Below are 21,604 nucleotides of genomic sequence, written 5' to 3' on the forward strand. Positions count from 1 at the left end.
GATCCAGTCCCAGGGCTATAAATCCTGACCAAGCGCAGAGTGAAATCTTAGAGCCATTCCTTGCTGGAGCCAACAAAAGCCACCACGTTCATGGACCGGCCTTTCCTTTTTTTTCCCCTTTGCCTTGATTCTTTGTACTCTAATCCAGAACCCTCTGCCCCTGCTTGTTCACAGTGTCCTGTTCATTCACATTTTCCTGCTCAGATTGGAGCTGGGCAGGTAGAAAGAACAGAAGCGAGCACACTTTTGAAAAGGAAGGGAGGGAGGCCCCTGCCATGCAGCATGGCGGCAGCCGTCCCCTGAGGGGTCCGTAGATGTTGGCCCAGGGAGCGCCCATCTCTATGCTTAGAATGCCATCTACACATCAGAGCTTTTGCACTGGGTCCCTGCTTCTCAAAGTGAGGCCCGTGGGCTAGCATATCTGCCATCAGTGTCGCACCCAGTGCAGACTTTGCATCAGAATCTCCATTTTAACGGGATCACCAGGAGCTTGTGTGCACATCACAGTCTGAGAAGCCCCTGTGTAGCTCATTTCTAGGGGTCCTTCCTGCTCCAAAATGCCGTGATCACTGTCAGGGGCATAAGAGCTAGCGTTCATTGGTCTCCTCTACATGCCAGGCGCAGGATACCCTCATTTTCACAGGTAAGGAAATGGAGGCTCAGTGTTTGTGGGATGCAGGAAGTTGTGAGGTGGGGCTTTCAACTCGGGCCTGTCTGTCCCCAACGTGTGTGCTCTTTCTGTCACCTCTGCTGAACTTCATCAGAAATCTGTCTCTCACATGGCTGCTTTTTCATGTGACAACCGATGGTCTAGTCACATTCGAATCTGTTTGGGGATAGAGTTGTTCAACCTATTTCAAAAGAAAGGACTGTGATGGAATTTAGGGATACTGATTTTCCTTTATAATTACTATCCGTACGTCCTGAAAGTCCTAATTAGCCAAAGAATTGCTCTTTACATAGAAGCCTGTCAGTCTTCTGCAGGGTAGAAGTCAAAGGGTAAAATGAAAGTCATGACCATATTGGTTCCTGATTTCCTTAGTGAACACATAGTGGAAGCCTGGGCCTGTGGGGGCTGACACTGCCTGGGCGTCTATAAGTAGAAGGTAATTGCATCTGTGTCCCACACAGGGCGACCCACCCAGACATTACATGGAGGGAGCCTCTGTGTGACATATGCTTGCTCTCCCAGGAATGGTCTCCCCTCTGAGAATACACATGGTGACATTGTGGAAATGCCGCTTCAAATCGTCCCACCCCTGCTTGTGGTCTATGTTATTTCTCTGCTTACAGATGTTCCAGTAAATGGTTTGGGAGGGATGGGTGAGAAAGAACATGTAGCTAAGCATATGTTCCCTCAGACCTCCCCTCCTGGTGTGTAACTGAGAACCGTAGTATTCCCCGGAAGCAGAAGAGGGCCCCCCAGAGTTCCAGGGACTTCTTCAGGGTCTGTGAGAGGACTTTTCAACAGGACTCCTGGCCCCAAACCTCTGTTGCGTCTCTTTGGGAGTTTAATGAAAGCTGGCCTTTCCTCTACTCAAAAAAAATCTTTCTAGAATATCTGACATCCTATTTCAGCGGATCTACAGATCCTCCGGTCCCATCTGTGGAGTCAAGTTGAGAATGCTGGCTCACATTAGTGCAAATGGGGAAAACTATCACTGCCTATTTAATTGATGCCCCAATGAGGAAAAGAGTTATGTTCTTTGAAACACAGACACTGACCTTCTTAGACGTCTCCTCACCAACAGACACAGAGAACAGTGCCCTGCATCATTCTTTTGCATAGGCATTGCTCTTGTTTGGTGATCTTGCTGGGGTCCCCCTCCTGCTTCTTGAGCCCCCAGGGAGAGGAGCCACACCTGCTTACCTGGCACATTGCGTCCCCTTTTTGACAGGGGCCAAACAAAGCTGGGTGCTGATGCACAACAGAGCACAGAGCAGCTCTGCCCCTGCTGTGTCTCAAGGACTGGCCCTCCCCCCTTGGGGAAATCTGCAAGAGGTGCTGGGAGCTAGAGAAGGAGATGTGGACATCCAGGACAGGGGCAAGCCCTCCAAGTCAGGGCTGGCTTTGCTACTACAAAGGGGAGACTTTCGTTTGCTCCACCCTGCCTCCCCCATGTGTGGGGCAGCCCATGTTGGATTGAAGCCCCATAGATGTGACATGGCCTCTGTGAGCCAATCTTAGGCCCTCCTCACACCTGTGGGGCTTTGTTCCGGCTGGGGTGGGGGGATGGGGTGCCTAGCATTTCCTGAATGCAGGAAGGGTCCCTGTCATTCTGGCAGCACCTCCTGAGACTGGAACATGCTCTGAAATGGTTGCACCACAGCTGAGCACCAACCAGGACCATCCATTCTGGAGGCACCAGGAGACAGGTGGCTCACGTGGGGAAATGATAAAGAGTAGCAAACGTCTCCTCTACGACGTGCACTGGTTCTCTGATTGAAAGTTTTATTTGGGCCCCCCGTGACCTAGGATAACAAAGAATATACCCAAACTTCCCACCTTTCTCTGGACTAGCTTTGTCTGTCATCAAGTATGCATCCAATACCTCCTCCTTCCACGAGTACCCTGTCTTCTAATACCGGGCTCTGGAGTCTTACGGTAGAAGGCTGCCTTCATCCAGATCCTAATGACCTCCATCAAGTGTCAGGTTATTCTCTCTCCCCATAGTGTTCTGGAATTTCTTTCCAAGTGGAGTTTTTCCATCTCTACCCCATGGATCAGGCCTTCTCTTAGACGTCCAAACGTCAGGACACCTCAGCCTAGAGAGAGGAAGTGTACCCTCATCACCAGGACGCCCCTGGGATCTCCACCCAGCTGGGAGGGAGATGTGGCCTGGGGATGGGGGGTGTCCACATATGCCGGAGAGGTAAAGCAGAGAGGCTCCAGGACCACAGCTAGAATTGGGAGGCTCCAAACCAGCTGTTTCTCACCTGGTGTTCATAGGGGAAAAACTGAAGAGCTGGGGAAGACTCTTAAATTAAGTTTACAGGAAGCAGGGGGAGCAAGAGGAAGTCAGCCTTACAACAGTCCATCTGTGGCCTCTGTCTGAATTTTGTTTAGGCAACGGAACACAAACCTATTTCTCTTCAGTTTTTCCAGCTGGTAAACACAGTCACAGAAGCCGCTCTCTGAAAGATGCAGACATGTTTTAGGCCATGAGTCAGACCTCATGTCTCATCTTGCTCCTTTAAGAAGCCAAAAGAGACTCTTTCAAAGTCATCAGTTCAGCTGCCACAAAATGTGGCCTTATGAATGTTCTCAGTGGTCCCCGGGCTCCGCGTCGTTTTTCCCAGAAACATGAGTGACCTGGGAAAAGCCCAACATAGGAACTTCTGACATTATTTTTAGCACAAGCAAACACAGGTGGAATGGAGGAAAGAACCTCTAATTTCCTCTCTGAAAACTTATCCTTTTAATTCCCCTCTTCCCTCAGTCCTTTACTGCCAGTGGAGGGCGCCTGAGGCCAACCAGTGAGGCTTGGGAGGGGAGGAAGCCAGGGAATAATCATAGGAATGGTAGTGGTGGTGGTAATAAAAATACTCCTCCTATTACTACTGGAACTAGTCGTAAGGAGAGAATTGACAGGTACTGAGCACTCCTCTGTCACAAGCCCCGTGTTAGGTATTTCTGCGATTTCTCCCATTCAACAATCCTTACAGTACCCCTGAGACTAAGCCATGTTCAGGTTACATGTAAACAAAACGAGTGATTCTGCTCCCTGTGCCTTGGTACCTTGTCTTCCATTTTCCTCATTTTCCACATGTCCCTGTTGTGAGAGACGGGTGTGTTCAATAGTTGCAGACTTGTGACACACGTTGCAGGTCAAGATGGGCCTGGCCTGCCAGTGCCTGAGGACGGTCCCATGGCAGCCATGTTTTCCCTTGTTTATTCTGAACCAGCTGCATCACTTTCCAAGAATCTACATCTGTTCTCAATTCTCCACCCACCACTAACCCCCCCCCCGCCCTCCCCCCAGTGAAGAGATGGGATACGGCTATGTAAACAATCCTCTGGGCTGCACAAGCTCTCTCCCTCCTCTGCTTCACTCTTCCTTTCCACAGGCCCTCAGAACTGTCTTTTTCTTCTCCATTTTTTGTGCTCCACGCAAGGGAGCAGACTTCCCGCTGCTCACTTCCCAGAGGTAATTGCACCTCCCCACCCGAGGCCACAGGCTGCTGAGGTGGGCTGAGCACACTCCCCAGTCCCCACCTCCTGCCTGCCTGTCCCAGGGGATGCATTAGTGCTTATTCTTCTAATGGGAGCCCTGATAAAGTCTTTCCCCTACTCTAAGAACCCTCCCCCTTTCTTGTCTCTTTCCCTCCCTACCATACTCTCACTTTAAAAAGTTTTCAAGGGGGCTGCCGGTGAGCTCATTTGGTTAGAGCGCGGTGCTCTTAACAACAAGATTGCCGGTTTGATTCCCCACATGGGCCACTGTGAGCTGCGCCCTCCACAACTAGATTGAAACAACTACTTGACTTGGAGCTGATGGGTCCTGGAAAAACACACTTAAATAACTCAAAGTTTAAAAAAAAGAAAAGTTTTGAAAGACATTGAAAAGTGACTTTGACTAGTCTGCAGAAAGCGAACCAAATAGGAGCGGGCTGTGAGAGCCACGGGAGTGCTCAGGAGGGTTATGAAAAGCACTACCAATTTTGTAAATTTATTGAGCTTATTGTATGCCAGGCCCTGTGCTGCACAGCTTCTCACTAATTCCCACAATGGCGCATGCCTTCCATACATTAGTATTCCCATTTAGCTGAAGAGAGACCAGGCCCAGGAAGTGAGTGGCTGCCCCACTCCTGAGCCCACGTAAACACCATGGTTACCGCCTTCTGCTTCCATCCTCCCTTTCCTTATGCCCCATCATCACTCCTCTCTCACTGGCCACCCCTTTGGACCACGAGGTGTCCCCAGAGGCAAATGGCCAGGTAGGCAGCAGTTGCTCCTGACACTGAGTCCCAGACCCCGTCTCTCACTGCAGGCACTACCACAGCATGGAAGTGTTCACCCACTACGACCTTCTGAACCTCAATGGCACCAAGGTGGCAGAGGGCCACAAAGCCAGCTTCTGCTTGGAGGACACAGAATGTGAAGGAGGTATCTTAGTGTGGGGAGCTGGGGTGCCTCAGAGGGACTTAAAAGCCCCCTGGGCTGTGCCCACCAAACCTGTCCCCCAGCCAGACACTGGACTCTCACTCAGGCCACTGCTGACTCTCCACGTGACCTTTCTCTACTGGGGCTTCCATGGCTCTACTCAGGGCTGGAGTATGGGCACGGCCTGGCTATAATGGTGCCTGTTTTCCCCAGCGTTATGCTGACAGGCACTGGTGGGGCCACAGGCTCCCAGGTAAGGCCCAAACCCTTGGACCAGACACGTAGTCCTCTCCCAGTCTCACAGCTGTTCTCCCTGTGTCCCGGTGCCAAGTGCCCCCCCACACACTGGCTCTTACTCTTCAAATCCAAGCTCAAATGACCCCCTCTGAGGTTCCCAGACTTTCTTGACTCCCCCAGGCAGAAGTAGCACTCTGCTCACACCACTAGGCGGCTGCCCCATTTGCACTGTGGCCACACCTGTCATCCTGACATGACTGGGGCTTGTCCGGGCGAGACGCGTGATTCCTCTCGGTATACCCAGTGCTTAGAGAAGTGTCCGACATGGCGGTCTCTCAATGAATGTGACTGCTACTGATATGCCATGAAATCACAGCAAATGGGTTTTGAGCACCTACTGTGTGCCAGACAACTGACTAGCCCAGTAAAGGTCAGACAGACAAACCAGACACAAGCCCAAATCCCAAATGGTGATTGTCCAGCGGGAGACAAGATGACCCCATGTTAAGCTAAATAATAAACACCAGAGCTTTACCGGATGAGCATGCACTCCATTCCCAGGCTAACGATTCCTCAGAAAGGTGAGGGTGGGCCAGAGCAGACTTTGTGAAGTAGGGGGACCCTGGCGAGGTCTGAAGGGAGGTCTGGGATGTGGGTAGAAAATCTAGTAAGGGATTCTATTGAAAGGAGAAAGGATCAGACAGCACACAGTGGGGCTTGGATGCAGAACCCTGCGAGGCAGAGGTGAGGGTGAGGGCGGGGAGGCACTGGGGGAAGGAAGGGAGATGCTGAGGGTGGGGAGGGTGGCACAGAGGGCAGAGGAGCCATGAGTGCATGGTGACTGGGGTTCCCTCGGCCCCTGCCTGCAGATATCCAGAAGAGTTATGAGTGTGCCAATTTCGGCGAGCAGGGTATCACCATGGGCTGCTGGGATGTGTATCGCCATGACATCGACTGTCAGTGGGTGGACATCACTGACGTGCCCCCCGGAGACTACCTATTCCAGGTGAGGGGTGTGGGAAGGGGTTCCAGAGCCCTGCTGATGGGAGGAGGGGTCTTTTCCCCAGCAAGCGGGGAGGCAGCCCCCTTCCCCTTGGTGCCCAAACACAAAACATGGGCATGCAGGCCCGACTGTCTAAAGTGCAGGAGTCCTATACCCAGAGGCCTTCCATGTCAGTCCGGTAACCTGAACATGCGAGGCTTGCACAGCGGGGTGGGGGGTTTGCACTCCATTCTGTTGACAGCTGGTGCTTACAACACAAAATGCATCTGCAGCCCGCTTTGGTCCTCAGGCTAGGAATTTCTTCCACAGACTCTAAGTCCACCTCACCTTTTAGGTCCTTTCGAGCTAGGCTCTCACCTCCACCCCGATTTCTCCCAGTGCCCTCAGCCTGCCTTGGTCTGTGCTGTCAAGGCTGAAGGCAATCTCGTCAAGAGGCCATCCCTCACAAGTGTTTGTGACTTGACTCTCCCAGAAATGTTAGCCTCATAAAAGCGGATCTGCAGAGGGGGCAATTTCTAATGCAAAGAAATGAATCTGTAACAGTAGAATGTCAGGCACTGGAGACAGTCCGTGCAGCAAGTGCGTGGGCACTTCCCAGGGCTTCCACGTACTGTGTCTGGGTGGAAGGCCAGTCCTGGGGAAGAACCAGGGAGCCCTGGCCTCCTGCAAATACCTTCATGCTCCAGCCAGGGCCCTGACTGGTCAGGGAGACAAAGCTCTCCCCCTGGTCCCCCCTTCTGGTGCACAGGTGCACTCCTGCCTGCTGAGACTTCCTTTCACCCTCTCATTTTTCCCACATCCTCACCCGTCTTGCTTTCCAGCTTTCCCCATGGGTGGCAAAGTAGGTGACCAGAAATGTGTCATTGTGCCTTGAAAGCTTTCTCGAGGGGGCATTCAGCCAGCCCAGGGCCTGGCCCATGGTCCCCACCCTACAGACAGCCCTGGAAGGAACCAACACCTGCAGAGAAGTGACCACAGAGGGGCTTTGAAAGTCTCCTTCGGCAATTTCAGAGGCTGGAAATCAGACAGCTAAGCACTTTTCCACCCACAAGCCCAAAACCGCAGACTTGGAGAGGCCCAACCAGAGACCAGAGTGCTCTGTATTTTAAAAACTGGGCATGTGTGTCTCTGTGCACGTATACCATGGAGGGCAGCTTGTGTTTGAGGGCTGCTGTAATTTTGCTGGGTGAATGGCTCTCGTCGTGTATTCTGACAAACGCCATCTGGGGCATAACTACGGCTCATTGAAGATTGATGGCAGGCTAGGCCCTGTGAATGCTCTGTCTCGTGTCATCCCCAATGGTGGCCGTCACTATTACCCTCATCTTACAGCATGGCAAACCCAGGCAACATCAACTCTGTATTTTGTGTTCTTGACCCCTACACTACACAATTCACAAATTAACTCATTCAGGGCAGGTTAACGCCTCTGATCAATGGAAAAGAATATTTCCTTTGGGACTGACCCTGAGCTTTAGCCGCCACATAAGTAAGAGCCATGGCTTGGGGTTCCCTGGCCCTCTCCATTCCCACCACAGACATTCCGGTACAGATATCAGCAACACTGCACGTGGCGGGGGAAAGCCCAGCAAGGACCAAGTGGCTCCAGGCAGAGGGGACAGTGTGCCAAGGCTCAGAGGCCAGCTCAGTGGGCTGCCAGCTTCCCCAGTGGCCTTGCTCTGTCCTTATTCTCTCCGCTGCCTGGATCCACCACAGCAGATCTTTGGCCTAAGAAATTAAATCCAGGTCTCACAGGTCTTCACGAGATTTAGAATCATAGAATATGAGAGTCAGATGGGATCGCAGAAACCACACATTTCAGCCCCCACCCTTGCCCCCAAGCAGGTCAAGCTGGCCCCAGTGGCCCCCTGAGAAGAGCTGGGTGCTGCACCCTGCTGCCCTCAGGGCTGCACTGCAAAGGGCCCTGGGTGGGCTCCCTGGTCGCACGGTTATTGGTGGGCAAGGAGCTGCACAGTCCTCAGAGGGTGGGTTTGTTTGCCATGCATGCATGGGCTGGGGGCAGAGGGCAGAGGGCAGGGGACGGCAAAGGTTGTTGGGTAGAAAAGAGAGCAAGGAAATAATAAGGCCACCCCAGAATGGGACATTCAGCTGCCTTAGCTGAAGAGACAGGGTCAGAGTGGAAAACAGCCTAGGACAGGTCTGGCAAGCAGGGCCAGATGTGGGCCTCCCAGAATGGCCAGCACTGGGCCAGGACACAGGGCAGGGGGCCATGCCAGCCTCTGTTTCCCACAGCATCTCTGCGAGGCCTAGCCAGCCTGCCAAAGGGTCATACCCAGACCTTCCTGGAGGAAAAGGGCCTGAGGGCCCAAACCTAGAAACTGTTTCTTAACTGGCCGGCTGTCTCTTCCCCCATCCCCACCGACCGAGGGCATGGAAGAGCCCTTGAGGGAAAGTCTGTCATTTGTCCATTCCTCACTCACAGCCCCAGTGTAGCTTTTGTCTCTTCCCTCTCCCTCTTCTTTCTTCTTTCTTCTGCGTTTCTCACCCCAGTCTCCCTTTTCTGTGCACTCACAGAAACCCTCTAAATGATGACCCTCCTTATTCCTGCTCCTTTGGGCTACGCTCCCTTACCTGGGGTGATCAGAGGAAGGGGCCCAAGGGGATCCAGTCTCCACCAGAACCCAGGCCCTGGACTGAGCAGGGCGGGCTTCGGGATGGCCTAGAGCAACACAAGGCCCGGACAGTGGGAGGAACAGTCCCGTCACTGCTGGGGGCAGCATCCAGTATCCAGCGCTCAGGGCAGCCCTCCTGCCATTTCCCACAGTGCCCGTCATTGTTCCCACCACATCTAGGCATGTCCTCCTCCCCAGCTCCCTTCTCTTCCTTCAGCAGCCTGTTCTGTTCCCTGCCCCAGGCCCCGACTCCTACCTCTCGACCAACCTCAGGCCTCCCAGGAGAGGGTGACCCCTTTTGAAGGCCTGCTCTTGGTAGGGGGTATGTGTGAATGACAGAGACAGACAGATAGGGGCACACGGATGTCTCACTCCTCCACGCCTTGCCCCCTCAGCCTCCCGGACCTCATCTCTGGCCAGTCCTGCTCCTTCTCTTGGAGCACAACACCTGCCATGCTCCGTTTTGTGAGGTCTCCCCAGCCCCTGTGGCAGGACCGGTCTCAGCAGGGCCCTGGGGACTCTGCAGCCCCTCTGACCTGACTCTCCCCGCAGGTTGTCATTAACCCCAACTACGAGGTCGCAGAGTCTGACTACACCAACAATATTATGAAGTGCAGGACGCGCTATGATGGCCACCGCATCTGGATGTACAACTGTCACATAGGTAAGGCCCCTGGGCACCCCTGGGCAAGCACAGCACCCCCAGGGATCCCCCCGCCCCAGGCCTTCCAGGCCCCCGCTGCAGCCCACCCTCCAGGAGACAGGCAAGAGCTGCCTTACTTTCTCAAGGAAGCACAGCAGCTTCCTAATTTGGGTAAAGAGCTCGGGGAATGGAGCCAGCCTCACATTTTCACACACGGAAAGGACGCTGCAGATACTAAAGCCTGGATGCAGGCTGGGTTTTCACAGCCAGTCTCTGGCCAAGGAGGGCGGTGCACAACCAGCCAGCCCAACACAGACCCCAAAGCTATTTAAGGCTGGAGCTGAGGCCACCACCTCGTTATGCATGTAACCTCAGAAATGTAGGCGTCAGCAATTTGTGGGTCTGTGTATCACTTTCCTCTGTCGAGAACTAGAAACGAGTGAACCGCTGTGGCTTCTGGTTGCCAAAAGAGAAACTTCCTTGCATTGTATGACCTGGGGCACCAAAGGGGAAGCAGAGCTTTCTCTCCTTCAGGAAAAGTGATGGCCCACGCTACATTTATTCACTCCTTTGCTGAAGTCTGACAGCGCACCTGACACGTGCCTTGCCCTAGAGATGACCAACACCTAGCTGCTTTCCTGGTGGCATCACATAGAGGTGGCCCCACCAGGCCACTTGCTGGAGGGTGGTTGCTCCAGGGCCCCTGAGGCTTACCGCTCCAGCCTGGGTGAGGGCTGAGCATCTGGTTTGCCAAACTGTGTCCCTGATGCCCATCCCTCAGGCGGTTCCTTCAGTGAAGAGACAGAAAAGAAGTTTGAACACTTCAGTGGACTCATAAATAACCAGCTCTCCACGCGGTAAGGCAGCCTACGTGGTCACGTGGTCACCTCCTGCCTTCGGGCCACAGCACATCCTCCCCGACAGCTGCAATCTGACTGATGGATTACCACACTCCCCCTTGCCCAGCCCAGCCCGCACCACACCTGGACACCCTGCGGCACATCCACGCTCAGGAGGAAGGGGTGCTGCTCACATTTTGGGGGGCCACTACTACCTGGAGCCTGGGAAGGCCTCTGGGAGTGGGGCTTGTCCACAGGGCGGTGGGAGCAGTGCCACAAGCCATCTTATCCAGGACCCCAGGCACACAGGTTGTCATCAGCTTGTCCCATACAAACCATAGTCCCCCCACCCCGAGTCTGACACCAGCCTGCTCAGCTCACCACAGATAATATGGGTCCATTCTCTTCTCAAGTTCCTTTTTGGCGATGTCAGCTTATCAACCCAAGGTGGTCAGACTGAATCCCATTTCCCCTCCTCTTAGGTCATCTCCAGCCAAATTGAATGTCTTGTCCTCTCTTCCAATTAAACAAACTGCCTCTCTTCTCCTCTCTTCTATTCACATATATAAATAATGCTACCACGTGTTTTCTGTGGAGGTGAGCTCAGAGTTGGTGCTTCTCCCCCCGCCCCCTGTGTCCTCTTCTTTTTCAACATACCATTATTATATTTTCACGGACTTTGAAAAACACGTAATTTAGTGGCATTTAATATTGGGCATCTGGGCATTTGAAAGTATAGATCGAAAGGAAATCCCACCCACCCGTGTAAGTGACTCATGGTTCTATTGTTCTGATTCTGTGGGTAACTGATTCAGCGGTGCTACAACCAGGGTCCTGGGTGACAAGGACACCCATCGAATGCCATGTGTCATCACAGACACTTACATATACTTGAAACTTGGAATAAAAGGTTTATGATATGCATCTGTGCTTCATTTGGCTCACTGTGCCCAGCCCCTGAGCAGCAGGGTTCCTACATCACTTGGCTGTAAGGGAGCCTCGTACACACGTACAGACTTACTCCTGCAGAGAGCTGGGGCGCAGTGTGACCCCAGGGCGCCTCCTTCCATACACACCCAAAAGAGCCAGTCCTGCCCCGTGAGAGCAGCAGTCTAAGGAGGTCACTAAAATACAAGTTACAACCTTTCCTGAATTCTTGTCTTTCACTAAAATTTGTCAAGGGGCATAACAGTTGTATTAGAACCAGATGGGAGAGACATCTTGATTTAAACCATCCCAGGTGGCTGCCCACAGGGCAGAACCTGGGCCAGCTCTGAGGGACAGGGTGGTGATACAAGGTGTGCATATCGCAAAGAGGAGCTCAGAGCTCTTCCCAGCGCAGTGAGCGCAGTGAGTGTGGGCAGCCGGCCGGCCACTCTCAGCCAGACACGGGCTCCCACTTGTGGCAAGAGCGTGCTACAGCCAGCAAATCAGAGGCTCCACAGTGACCGCAAAGCACCAGGCAGGGTCACCTCCGCACCAACTCCATCCAAACTAGAAAAATGAGTCTACTGGGACCTGTCCCCACAAAGATGTCCTTGTATCTGTTTCTGTGAGGCAGGAAAACTCAATGGATAGTTCAGATTTTACCTTTTGGCTTTGTTCATGTTTATTTCTGCAAGGAGCCATCTGGTAGCTTGCACGCACAGGAAACACCAGGACCAGCCCACGGGGCCGGGCCCTCAGCACCGCCATGCAGCCTCTGCAGCTCCCCAACTTGTAAGGGGACACTGGGCAGGTGTCCACCTACCCCCTAAAGCTGGGCAGGCCCTGGAAACAATGCCTTCAAGGGCCAGCTGGGATCCTCAAGGCCCGTCTCCTGGAGTGACCAATTTCTTCAGTAGCCTCAGGTGTAAAATGGGAGACAAACAGTACCCCTAGTGCCCAAGGGCAGACCACAGTTTGAAGCGATCACATTTGTGGGGACAAAACCCCAAAAAGCAGTTTCCAGGCTCTCGGCCTCACATAGAAAGCTGCTGGCTCAGGTAGTAAATGGCCATCAACTGTGATTGGATGGCCATCAGCTGTGGCTAGTTGGCCGTCAGCTGTAACCAGTGAGCCATTGGCCACTAATATAACTGCTGTGGCTAGGCTAGCAGCAAATGGGGGCTAGCAAGAAGATGGTGGCTGAGCTAACAAGAGCGGATTGCAGAGAGGCGGATGCCGCCAGAGAGAATATAGTGATATGACTCCCATACTTATGGCTCCGTGGGTGTTCCTTTTTGGCCTCACTATGTCCTGCGTTCTTATGTGGGGAGTGGGAGCAGAGACCCCGCAGGCCGCCCCGCATGACAAATGGCGCAGCAAGCAGGGGCCCCGCACGACAACATTATAACAACTTTTACGTTTTTATTTTTTTCTCAGTTTCCGGAACTAAAGCAAACTGGAGCCCACCAGGCCCCACAGTAACGCTCCAACAAAAATGCAGGGCTGTTCTGGTCTCTGGAAAGGCTTGTGGTGTTGGGGCATCAGCTTGTCCTGGGGGCACCGATCCCGGCTGGCTGGGCCTCTCAGGGCCCCGGGGGAGTAGGAGACTCAACTGCAGGCCGTCCTCTCCTTTTGTGTTGAAGTCCCAGGGCCCGTGCCACCAGCCTCTGGGCCACTGCTGTATTTGTCTGCGGTCTCTCTTTCGCCAGACGCAAGAGCTCTAAAATGAAAGCAGCCCCATAGGGTGGGGACTTGAATTCAAGGCTATAGCCACTTCTCCCAATGACACAGCAGCCTCAGAGGCCATCTGAGCTCTAAGACCAGCTGTGCCCACAATGTGGCAGATGCTAGTAAGAGGGCACCCACCTAGGACCCTCAGGGTCCTGACCTAATGCTGCCACCTCTCTGTGCCCTGTTTCTTCACCTGCATAGAGGAGGGAGGAGTCAACCCTGTCCATCCCCCTGCTTTGTAGGGCCCTTTGGGAGGGAAATAAGCCAGGACGGGACACATAGAGATCTTGGGTTGACAGGATATTTATTGTCCCCAAGAAGTCTGGGACAAAGGCCACAGGATCCAAAAGAGTGTGGATGCCCTCAGCAAGCCTCTTCTGGAAGGTTCAGTTTTGCCGGCCACTGCTGTGCACCCACAGAAAACTGGCCTTGAAAAGCCCCCATCATGCTTTCTGGAAGGAGAGGAGGGAAGGGGGGGGAGCTGTCATTTATTTGGCACCTTTTGTGTGCCCCTCACCGCTTCTGGCTCGTCTGCCAGGCTCTTTTATTGACTCCTCCAGCCTGCTCTGTATCATCTGCTTATTTTACAGAAAAAGAAACCAACTCACAGATATTAGGTGACTTGCTCAAGGTCAACTTAAATAAGTGACAGAGGCAGGGTCACATGCAGGGCTGACTCCAAAGCCCAAGCTCTTTCTATCCCACTGCCAAACATGGCTCCCATGGCCTTACAGAAAAGACCAAGCTTCTCCCCGAGCACCACCCAGCAGAGGTGTGAACAGGAGGGCAAGACCAAAACACAGCAACCGGCAGATAGCACTCCCTGCCAGGGCCTCCTTCCCTAGGCACCCCCAGGCCCCTCAGGGTGTGGGAGGAACACCCCCCTTGCCACTATATCCCCAGAGTCCTAAAGCAGAGAGCTGAAGGGGGGCTGAACCCCAGGGAAGGCCCCACCACCTAACCGCATACTGGAGCACACATACAGCCGTCTCATCCAGACAGCCACGTCCTTACTTGGTCTTTGCAATGCTTTCAGCTTTGATTGCTTGGTTCCCTGTGTGAGGGGCCGGATCTTAAGTGCTGAGAAATCTTTGGTCAGGGCTTCAGCAGCTGTGGAAAGAAAACAGACCTGGACCATCCTCTTTTCTTCCTGGTGAGGCCCCCTCAGGGCCCAGAAACACACACATCACCCAAAACGGAAGCAGCCTCTTCATGCACCCATTCAAAGCTGAGGGTCAGGGCTGCCCTGACACCACTGTGGCCGGGAAAGAGATGACCGCCATCTGCTCGCCTTGCCCCCGCCCCGCAGTCCTGCACGGGGCCACCTGTGCTCTCAGATGGAAAGCCTGCACAGAGCCCAGCTTCCACCCTCCACCCTGGGCCCATCACCAGCACAGGAGAGGCAGCCTCTCACCTTTTAAAGCCGAGGAGCTTTAAACAAACTACCCTTTCCCCAACTCAAGACCCTCCTGGGGCACACACCCTCAGCACCCTGAGTTCTGCTGGGCCATGGAGTACTTGGGCTACTTAGAGAAACACTGGATCAGACCTGGGAGGGGCTTCGGGTCCATGCCACCCCTTTATAGATCAGGAAACTCAGGCCAAGTGTGGGGACAGAGTTCCCGAGAGCAGTTTTCAGGCTCTTGGCCTCACATGGAAAGGTGCTGGCTCAGGTAGTAAATGGTCATCAACTGTGACTAGTTGGCCATCAGCTGTTACTGGTTAGCCATTAGCCACTGATATAACTGCCGTGGCTAGGCTAGCAAGTGTGGATTGCGGATTGCAGAGACACGCAGATCGTAATTAGCACAGCAGATTGCAGTTAACAAGGGAGGTTGTTTGGCAGAGAAGCGGACAGTGGGTTGCGAATTGTGTGGATCCTGTTTCCTGTGTCTCCAACCCAGCCACCAGCGAGAATATAGTGGTATGACTCCCCTACTTTGGCTCCGTGGGTGTTCCTTTTTGGCCTCCCCACGTCCTGAGTTCTTATATGGGGAGTGGGACCAGAGACCCCGCGTGACACCCTGCATGACACCAGCACATGATCTGCTGCTGCCACATAGCTTGACAGAACCCAGAAGTCAGGCGCGGTCAGGCCTAGCCCAGCGCTCCTTTCCATCGCACTGGGTGGACTTTTGGCCTTCCCCCGTTCCTCCCTTCCAGTCAGCCCCCTCTCTGGGGTTGGAACTTCCACTGTGCCCTGGTCCCTCTACTCCCTAAACACCACTCCCCTTCCCTCAGGCTCTCCTGAGGACTGAGCCCACACAGTGTTCAAACTCCAGTGTTCAAACGCCCAGCCACGAGGAGTAGGGGTTCCTCTTTATAAACACAGCCAAGTGAGCAGTGGGTGGCAGGAGCAGGGTGGGGAAGTGGCCGTGAGGGAGGAGCACTGCAGTTCCAGTCAGGAGGCTGGCTGGCATCCCCGGCTTTGACAGAGGGGCGTTGTAACCTTGAACAGACCACTGACACTCTGGAAACCTCACTCTCCCCATCTGTAAAACAGAGGGGATCCGACCTACTTCTTGAGGTAATGAAAACTGAGTAAGAACGTATCTGCTTGAGTCACAGGACATTGCCAATACTTGAATGCTTTTCACCTATAAAGACAGCACGTTCATACGGTGTCATTTAATATGTGGACGCACCTAGGGCTTGGCCTGTGACATGAATCCGAAGCCTCTGAACCAAAGCACTAAAGTGACTAGGAAAGGCCGTGAGCTACAGGGCCCTGCTCCCTGGATTTCTGGATTAGGCAGGCTGGGAGTACAGACCCCGCCAGCCCACCTGCTCGGGTTAGCTTGCACCCTGGACATGGCTGGTCCTCCACTCCAGGAAACCAAGGCCCTTTCCCTTCTCAGTGACAGTCACAGAAAGGACCAAGCCCAATGTGATGAGAAGCCGCTTTACCTGAGGCCAGGCAGGGAAAGACGCCGAGTGCGTGTGTGTCGTCCACCCACTGAATCTTGAACCCCTTTTCTCTGGGTGGGGGAAGAGGAGACACAAAGTGATTATGAAAGCAAATGGGCAAAACCCTTTCTGCTACAGGAAATCCCCTCCCACTTCCAATCCTCAAACACTATGAGCCCAAGACAACTTCCCATCTCCTCTGGGAAGAAGACAACCATTTGTAGCCAACTTTCTCTGATCAGGTGGGTTCCTGATTCCTAGAACTGGAGAAGCCAGGACTCAAAGAGCTCGCAGAGCACAATGTCGTGGGTGAAGAAGGTTCCTCCTGGCCTGTCACAGCCAGGCTGAGGGCATGGGTTCCAAGGCTAGAGACAAAAGTTATATGGTAGGGACATGAGACAGGACCTAAAATACACATTTCAGTGTCACTGCTCCTGATCAACTATCTTTCTTCCCACTGCTCAGGAAAGCACCACTGAATCTGGGGTCAGGGAGAGGCCAAATGCAGTGCTGGGCCCCACCAGCTCCTCTGTGGGCACTGCTCATGCTGGCTGGGGAAGTCACCAGTGGCCCCAGGTTGGCCACACCTTCAGGGGTCGGCAGCAGATGAGTCCCATGTGCCCACACACAGCTGCCCCTTCAGCCCTTCTCCAGCTCAGGCTCTGGGAGGGCAAGGGAAGGCTGTGTGGGAAGCAGTCAGAAAAGAGGGCCGTGAAGAAAGGGATTTTTAAAAAGCCTGAGCAGGAAAAAATAAGAGCAATTGGAGAAAGAGAAATGAGCATTAAAAAAAAAAAGAAAGAAAAGGAGAAAAGATTGGATTGGAGTTGGATCAAAGGGATTTGGGAAAACAGAAGTCTTTTTTCAGTTATGCTCCTTTGGCTCCCATCTCCACCCTGGCTCGCCCCAGAAATAGTTCCTGCATGGAGATAGCATAGCCCTCAGTCTGTTGACTGATTGGGGGCTGGCATATGGAGCAAGGGGGGCTGGTGGGTTGCCTGCTTCCTATGTCCTGATGAAGGGCCCCACCAGGTCCTGGCAGGCGTGTGGGAGTGCCAGGAACAGGACAGAGGGGCTGCATGTGCCATCAGGGCCAGGCCTAGGGCCTCTGGCGTGTGTCTACCACCAAAAATTGCTCTCTTCCCCAGTCATGATCCGTAGGCTGACCTGCCCAGAAGTATGGAGCCCAGAATGAAGGCATCCACTTTCTGCCTTTCTTTCTACATCGCTGGGCACGAGGGGAGGGGCAGGCAAGTGTCTCCAACAACACGGGGATGTCCCAGCTCCTCTCCAGAGGGAGCCACCACCTCCCCTGCCTCCCAGAAGGCTCGCCGGCACTCACTGGAACTCGGAAAATGCTGTCAGCAGGTCCTCAGTCTTGAGTGTCGGTTCAAAGTCATAGATCTCCACCACGTGGGCAAAATCTTGTTCTCCAGGCAGCTCCTCTACAAAGGCGGACGTGTCCACGTGGATCTTCTCTACCTGAATCTCCTTCTCCGTCAGGTTGTCCATTATCTGGGACAGATCACACCTTTTAACGAGGGGGACTCTGACAAACAGGGCTCCCCACAACTGCTTTCCTGCAGGCCTCTGAGTGGGCAGAGAGAATGCCCAGGGTGGCTTCCCACAGGAGCCACACCTGGCAGGAGTCTAGGAGAGGTAGCATGATGGCAGACTGGGCTGGAAGATGGAGCAGTGGGAGTTTGCAGGGACGAAACTGACTTTAGGAGTCCCCATGGGGTGACTGGCAATTACAATGTGTTTCACAGAATCCTGAAAACTCTATTCAATATACCCACTTCACAGATGGGGACACTGTACATCAAAGAGTTAAGTAATTCTGCACAAAGTTGCACGTCAGTAAGAGACAGAGCTGGGCAAGTCCAGGATCTTTCCTTCCCTCCTTAATGATGTGACATGAACAAGTCTTTCTGGCCTTCATCCTTCACCTATGAAACAGCAATAAAAGATGCCACCCTCCCAACCAAATACCATGGGCAGTCTCAGGGCAGACACACAGTTCCAAGGAAACGAGATTTGCAAGACAGAGTTTCAGGCAGTAATATTCATGACTCTATCTGTAGCCGCTTGCAAAGTAATTCCACATACATCCTACCTATGTTACCTTGTGAAGTATGTATTACTTGCTTTTCAGATGAGGAAACTGAGACTCAGACAAGCATGACTTGCTCGTGGTCAAACAGCTGCCACGTGGTGGAGGTGGGACCCAAATCCACAATCCTGACCCCATATATGAGCCTCCTCCCCTCCACTGTCGGTCCCAACTCCTTTGGGCAAGGCCGCCATGCTCCTCCTCCACGGCTCCGAAGGGAATCCTATCACCCAACACCCAGCCCTGCTCAGCCAGCACAGGCCCCGTCCCTCTACACCATGATCCGTAGTCCCCATCCACCCAGGACTGCACCCACCTCACTTCCGCCCTCCCTTTTTGGGGGTTAAGAGCCTTATCACCTCCTGCAGCAGCTCATTGTAATCGTCCTCGGAGCAGCTGCCAGGCCCCTCCTCTTCCACCTCTTGTTCTTCTTTCTCCTCTGCCGCCAGGCTCTTCTCCAGCTCACTGCCATTCCCCTCTTGCAAGTCCAGCTGCAGACTAGACTCAAGCTGGGTGGCTATCTCCAGGCTGTCTCCTGTCCCTGAGTGGTCCCCAGGCCTTGAGGGCTCAGTGCCCAGCTGCTTTTCCTCACAACCCTGCCCCAGGCTCTTTAGGTCCTCTGTTGCCTGAGTCATCAACACAGGGCATTCCTGATCAGAGCGGGGATCCCCAGCACCATCCTCTCCAGGCTCTTCCAGGAGCCTGCCAGCTGGAGGGTCATCCTTGAGCCCCGGGGTAGGGGGTGGAGCCCATTCTCCTTGCTTGCGTAGGACCCGGGGCACATACAAAGCCTGGTCTGGCTTGCGTCCTCGATGCCACTTGCCAGCCCGGGCCCCTCGGGGACCAGCAGCCGCTCCCCGGGTTGAAGTAGGCAGAGGCCCTTGGTACTTGCTAGGGCGGGAGGCAGGAGGGCGGCAGGAGCCAGAGAGTCCATCTGAACTGGGTAACCTGGAGCAGGAACAGATGGTGATCAGAGCAGTGTCTGGGCCCCAAGGAAAATGGTTCATCTGCCTTTCAGGCACGAGGCTCTCAAGTCAGCATTAGGCAAAAACCCAAGCCAAAATGACCCTCGAAAATACCTTAGGAAGACATCACAGAAGAGGCTGAATGCCATCTCTGAACAAACCAAAGCAGCCAGCTCTCCCTCCAGTGTTTAAACTGAGTTGGCAATAGCTGAATCTTCGGTTATGTATCAGATAAGTACTTATACTAGGAACTAAACATGGGATCATAGTCATTCTGATAAGACCCTGCGAGATGCACGTGGAAACAGATGAGTGAAGGCTCAGATATGCTTCTCACGTTCACTCCACGGCCTCTGGGGCACATGCCCACTGAGGAGGGCTGGGTGTTGGGTAGACACCCTCACTGCTTAAACTGTCCTGTCTCTCTCTCTTTTGGCCCAACATGTATAGTTAAATTTGCTAAATGAATGCCACATACAATGCTCGTCAACTCCAGATGAAACAAGGGACAGTGCTGACTTTAAGTGACTAAGGCTGGGGATAGAGGCAGCAGTCTGGGGGCTTCTGGCCCTGGTTTCCCAACAAATTCTCCCCTCCCAGGGCTGAAAGCTCATTCACCCACCACAAGGAACCACCAAGGGCCTTCCAAGGTGGTAGGATACACACCTGACGTCCAGGTGACAGATGACCGTCCTCCTCTTCCAACCCTCCCCAACAGAGAAGCTGCTCAAAAGGTCAAAGTTCTCTGCTGTCCTATGGATCAGGTACCGGAGGCGACTGGAGAGTGGGGGGAAAAGGAGTACCCTGGGAAAGGACAGGAAGGCGTGCTGAGCAGGGGCTCCAGGTGCAGGCCCTGGGACCTGACCCCCGCCAGGTCCACTGCCAGTTTAAAGGGGGCGTTAACACTAGGCTCCCTCTGCCCCCTGGAGTCCTACGCTGACTGCAAAGAACCTGAGAATAGAGGTTATTACAGGGAGCTACAGGTCCCATCCCCATTCCTGTGCTGGGCACCTTCAGTCTAGGGGTGATGCTCAGAATTACACAGGGAAAATGTAACTGGGAGCGGCCAGAGAGCACACTGTTAAACATAAAGGCCACGGTCAGAGCCAGGGGCAGGCCAGTTACTCTGAATGCACCACTGGGGAAGGGGGCAGAAGGGGACCAGGAGTACCCTGCCCTTCCTAGTAGCAAGGCAGGCCCCTCTACCACGCTCCCTCCAGCTTACTTTGACAGCTGCTTCTGTACCAGGAAGCGGTCCAGCTCCTCCTGGACGCGGTGCACAAAATCATTCTCGATTGGAGAGAGGAAGACGCCGTCCAAGCAGAGAAGGGCCAGGGTGACAGGTGGGAGAGCCTGTGGGGCAGACGGCCAGGGCCGAGATCAGTGCACAGACCCCGAGCCACCCCAACCCCGCAGTGCTGCAAGGGACTCAGAGACATTGTGGCTCAGGTCCCTCCTCCGAGAAGAGAGGAGCAGGCTCCGAAGTGGGGAAGGGACGTGCCCACGTTCTCGGGCACGGCAGCAGAGGGGCAGGAAAAGTGTTCCAGGCCGCTGCCTGAGCTTGCTGGCCCCGCACGCGAGCCCGATGCTGTGGGACCGTCGTGCCCGTGCTGTGCGCGCTCGCCCCAGGCTAGCGGGCTCTCGGGCCGGGCAGGGAGTAGGGGAGGCCAGGGCCGCCTCGGGCCTGTCGGAGGATGCAGTCGGTCCTCCTCAGCCCGGGAGCGAGAGGCCAGGAGGGCGAGGGCCGGCCACGAAAGAGGCTACCCGCCCCAGGATCAGCCCCCGCACTCACCGCGGCCTCCCCGCGCGCAGCCGCCGCCCTGAGGGTCCCCAGAAGCCTGCGCGCCCCTTTTCATCCGACAACGGCCAGGCTTCGGCGGGGCCGCAGCGCCGCCGCGCGGCCCGGGGGAGGCATCGCAGAAATGGCAGAGGGGCGTGTGATTTACTTTCTTTGACCACAGGGCACACACACTGTTCTAGGATCAATTAAATCTAGCCAACACTTCTGAGTGGCACCTATATTCTAGGTCGTGCGTGTACCAGGCTTTCCAGTTCATTGTTCCCTTCCCTAGGGATATAACAGAAGAACAAGAAGAAAGGAAATTTCTGAGCTCCACGTATTTCTCCACCTATTGCTCTTCTTTGGCCCTCACGGACGGAACTTGCAAAGATCCACCTCACACCAAAGGGTCACTGACAAGGTGTACTAGCCTTGTGGGTAACAGGGCCGGGAAGCCACTATAGCATGGTGACTTGCAGTCTATCAAATTATACTACTACCTTGGTACATCTAGAAAAAACTCTGGCACTCACCTTAAATAGGGCTTGAAATTCTTGCCATTGAACAGCCTGTGGGAGGGGCTACAATAATCTAGTAGACTAGAGTTGAAATCCTCCTATCCCCTGAAAGGTGCTGAAATATAAGCCCTTGATCATCCTAAATCGAGCAGCCCAGAGCCAAGCAGGGCCTTGTGCGAACAGCATTTAAAACCAAGGTTTTAGTAC

General features: G+C 54.0%; 2 protein-coding genes across 4 annotated transcripts in view; one reads left to right on the forward strand and one right to left on the reverse strand.

Moving 5' to 3' along the window:
* Positions 1-11,381, forward strand: part of LOXL2 (lysyl oxidase like 2) — a 92,177-nt gene extending 80,796 nt beyond the window's left edge. For 2 of the 3 annotated variants that reach the window (XM_019714728.2, XM_019714737.2), the window contains exons 11-14: positions 4,992-5,107; positions 6,211-6,347; positions 9,530-9,641; positions 10,402-11,381. In XM_019714728.2, coding sequence (XP_019570287.2) covers positions 4,992-5,107; positions 6,211-6,347; positions 9,530-9,641; positions 10,402-10,481 — 445 coding nt within the window. In that variant the 3' untranslated portion in view covers positions 10,482-11,381. The remainder of the gene's footprint in view (positions 1-4,991; positions 5,108-6,210; positions 6,348-9,529; positions 9,642-10,401) is intronic. The other variant, XM_019714719.2, reaches the window with a different exon arrangement.
* Positions 11,382-12,788: 1,407 nt separating this feature from the next.
* On the reverse strand, positions 12,789-21,024 carry R3HCC1 (R3H domain and coiled-coil containing 1). Its single transcript, XM_019714067.2, has 8 exons — positions 20,892-21,024; positions 20,325-20,452; positions 19,766-19,903; positions 18,494-19,082; positions 17,364-17,536; positions 16,025-16,095; positions 14,132-14,227; positions 12,789-13,106 (listed from the first exon to the last, which is right to left on the reverse strand). Exons 4-8 carry the CDS (start codon positions 18,767-18,769, stop codon positions 12,970-12,972), a joined length of 753 nt encoding a protein of 250 aa, XP_019569626.2. The 5' UTR covers positions 18,770-19,082; positions 19,766-19,903; positions 20,325-20,452; positions 20,892-21,024; the 3' UTR covers positions 12,789-12,969.
* Between the last annotated feature and the right edge of the window lie 580 nt (positions 21,025-21,604).

Source organism: Rhinolophus sinicus, linkage group LG07 (assembly GCF_036562045.2).
Source record: "Rhinolophus sinicus isolate RSC01 linkage group LG07, ASM3656204v1, whole genome shotgun sequence".
Lineage (NCBI taxonomy): Eukaryota > Metazoa > Chordata > Mammalia > Chiroptera > Rhinolophidae > Rhinolophus > Rhinolophus sinicus.

Bases quoted from the DNA above. Each gene is read 5' to 3' on its own strand.
- R3HCC1 (XM_019714067.2), bottom strand. From the start codon at position 18,769: ATGACTCAGGCAACAGAGGACCTAAAGAGCCTGGGGCAGGGTTGTGAG. The intron at 17,537-18,493 runs GTGATAAGGCTC...GATCTGTCCCAG, and splicing joins ACAATGAGCTGCTGCAGGAG to ATAATGGACAACCTGACGGA. The intron at 14,228-16,024 runs GTAAAGCGGCTT...TTCTTTCCACAG, and splicing joins CTTTCCCTGCCTGGCCTCAG to CTGCTGAAGCCCTGACCAAA.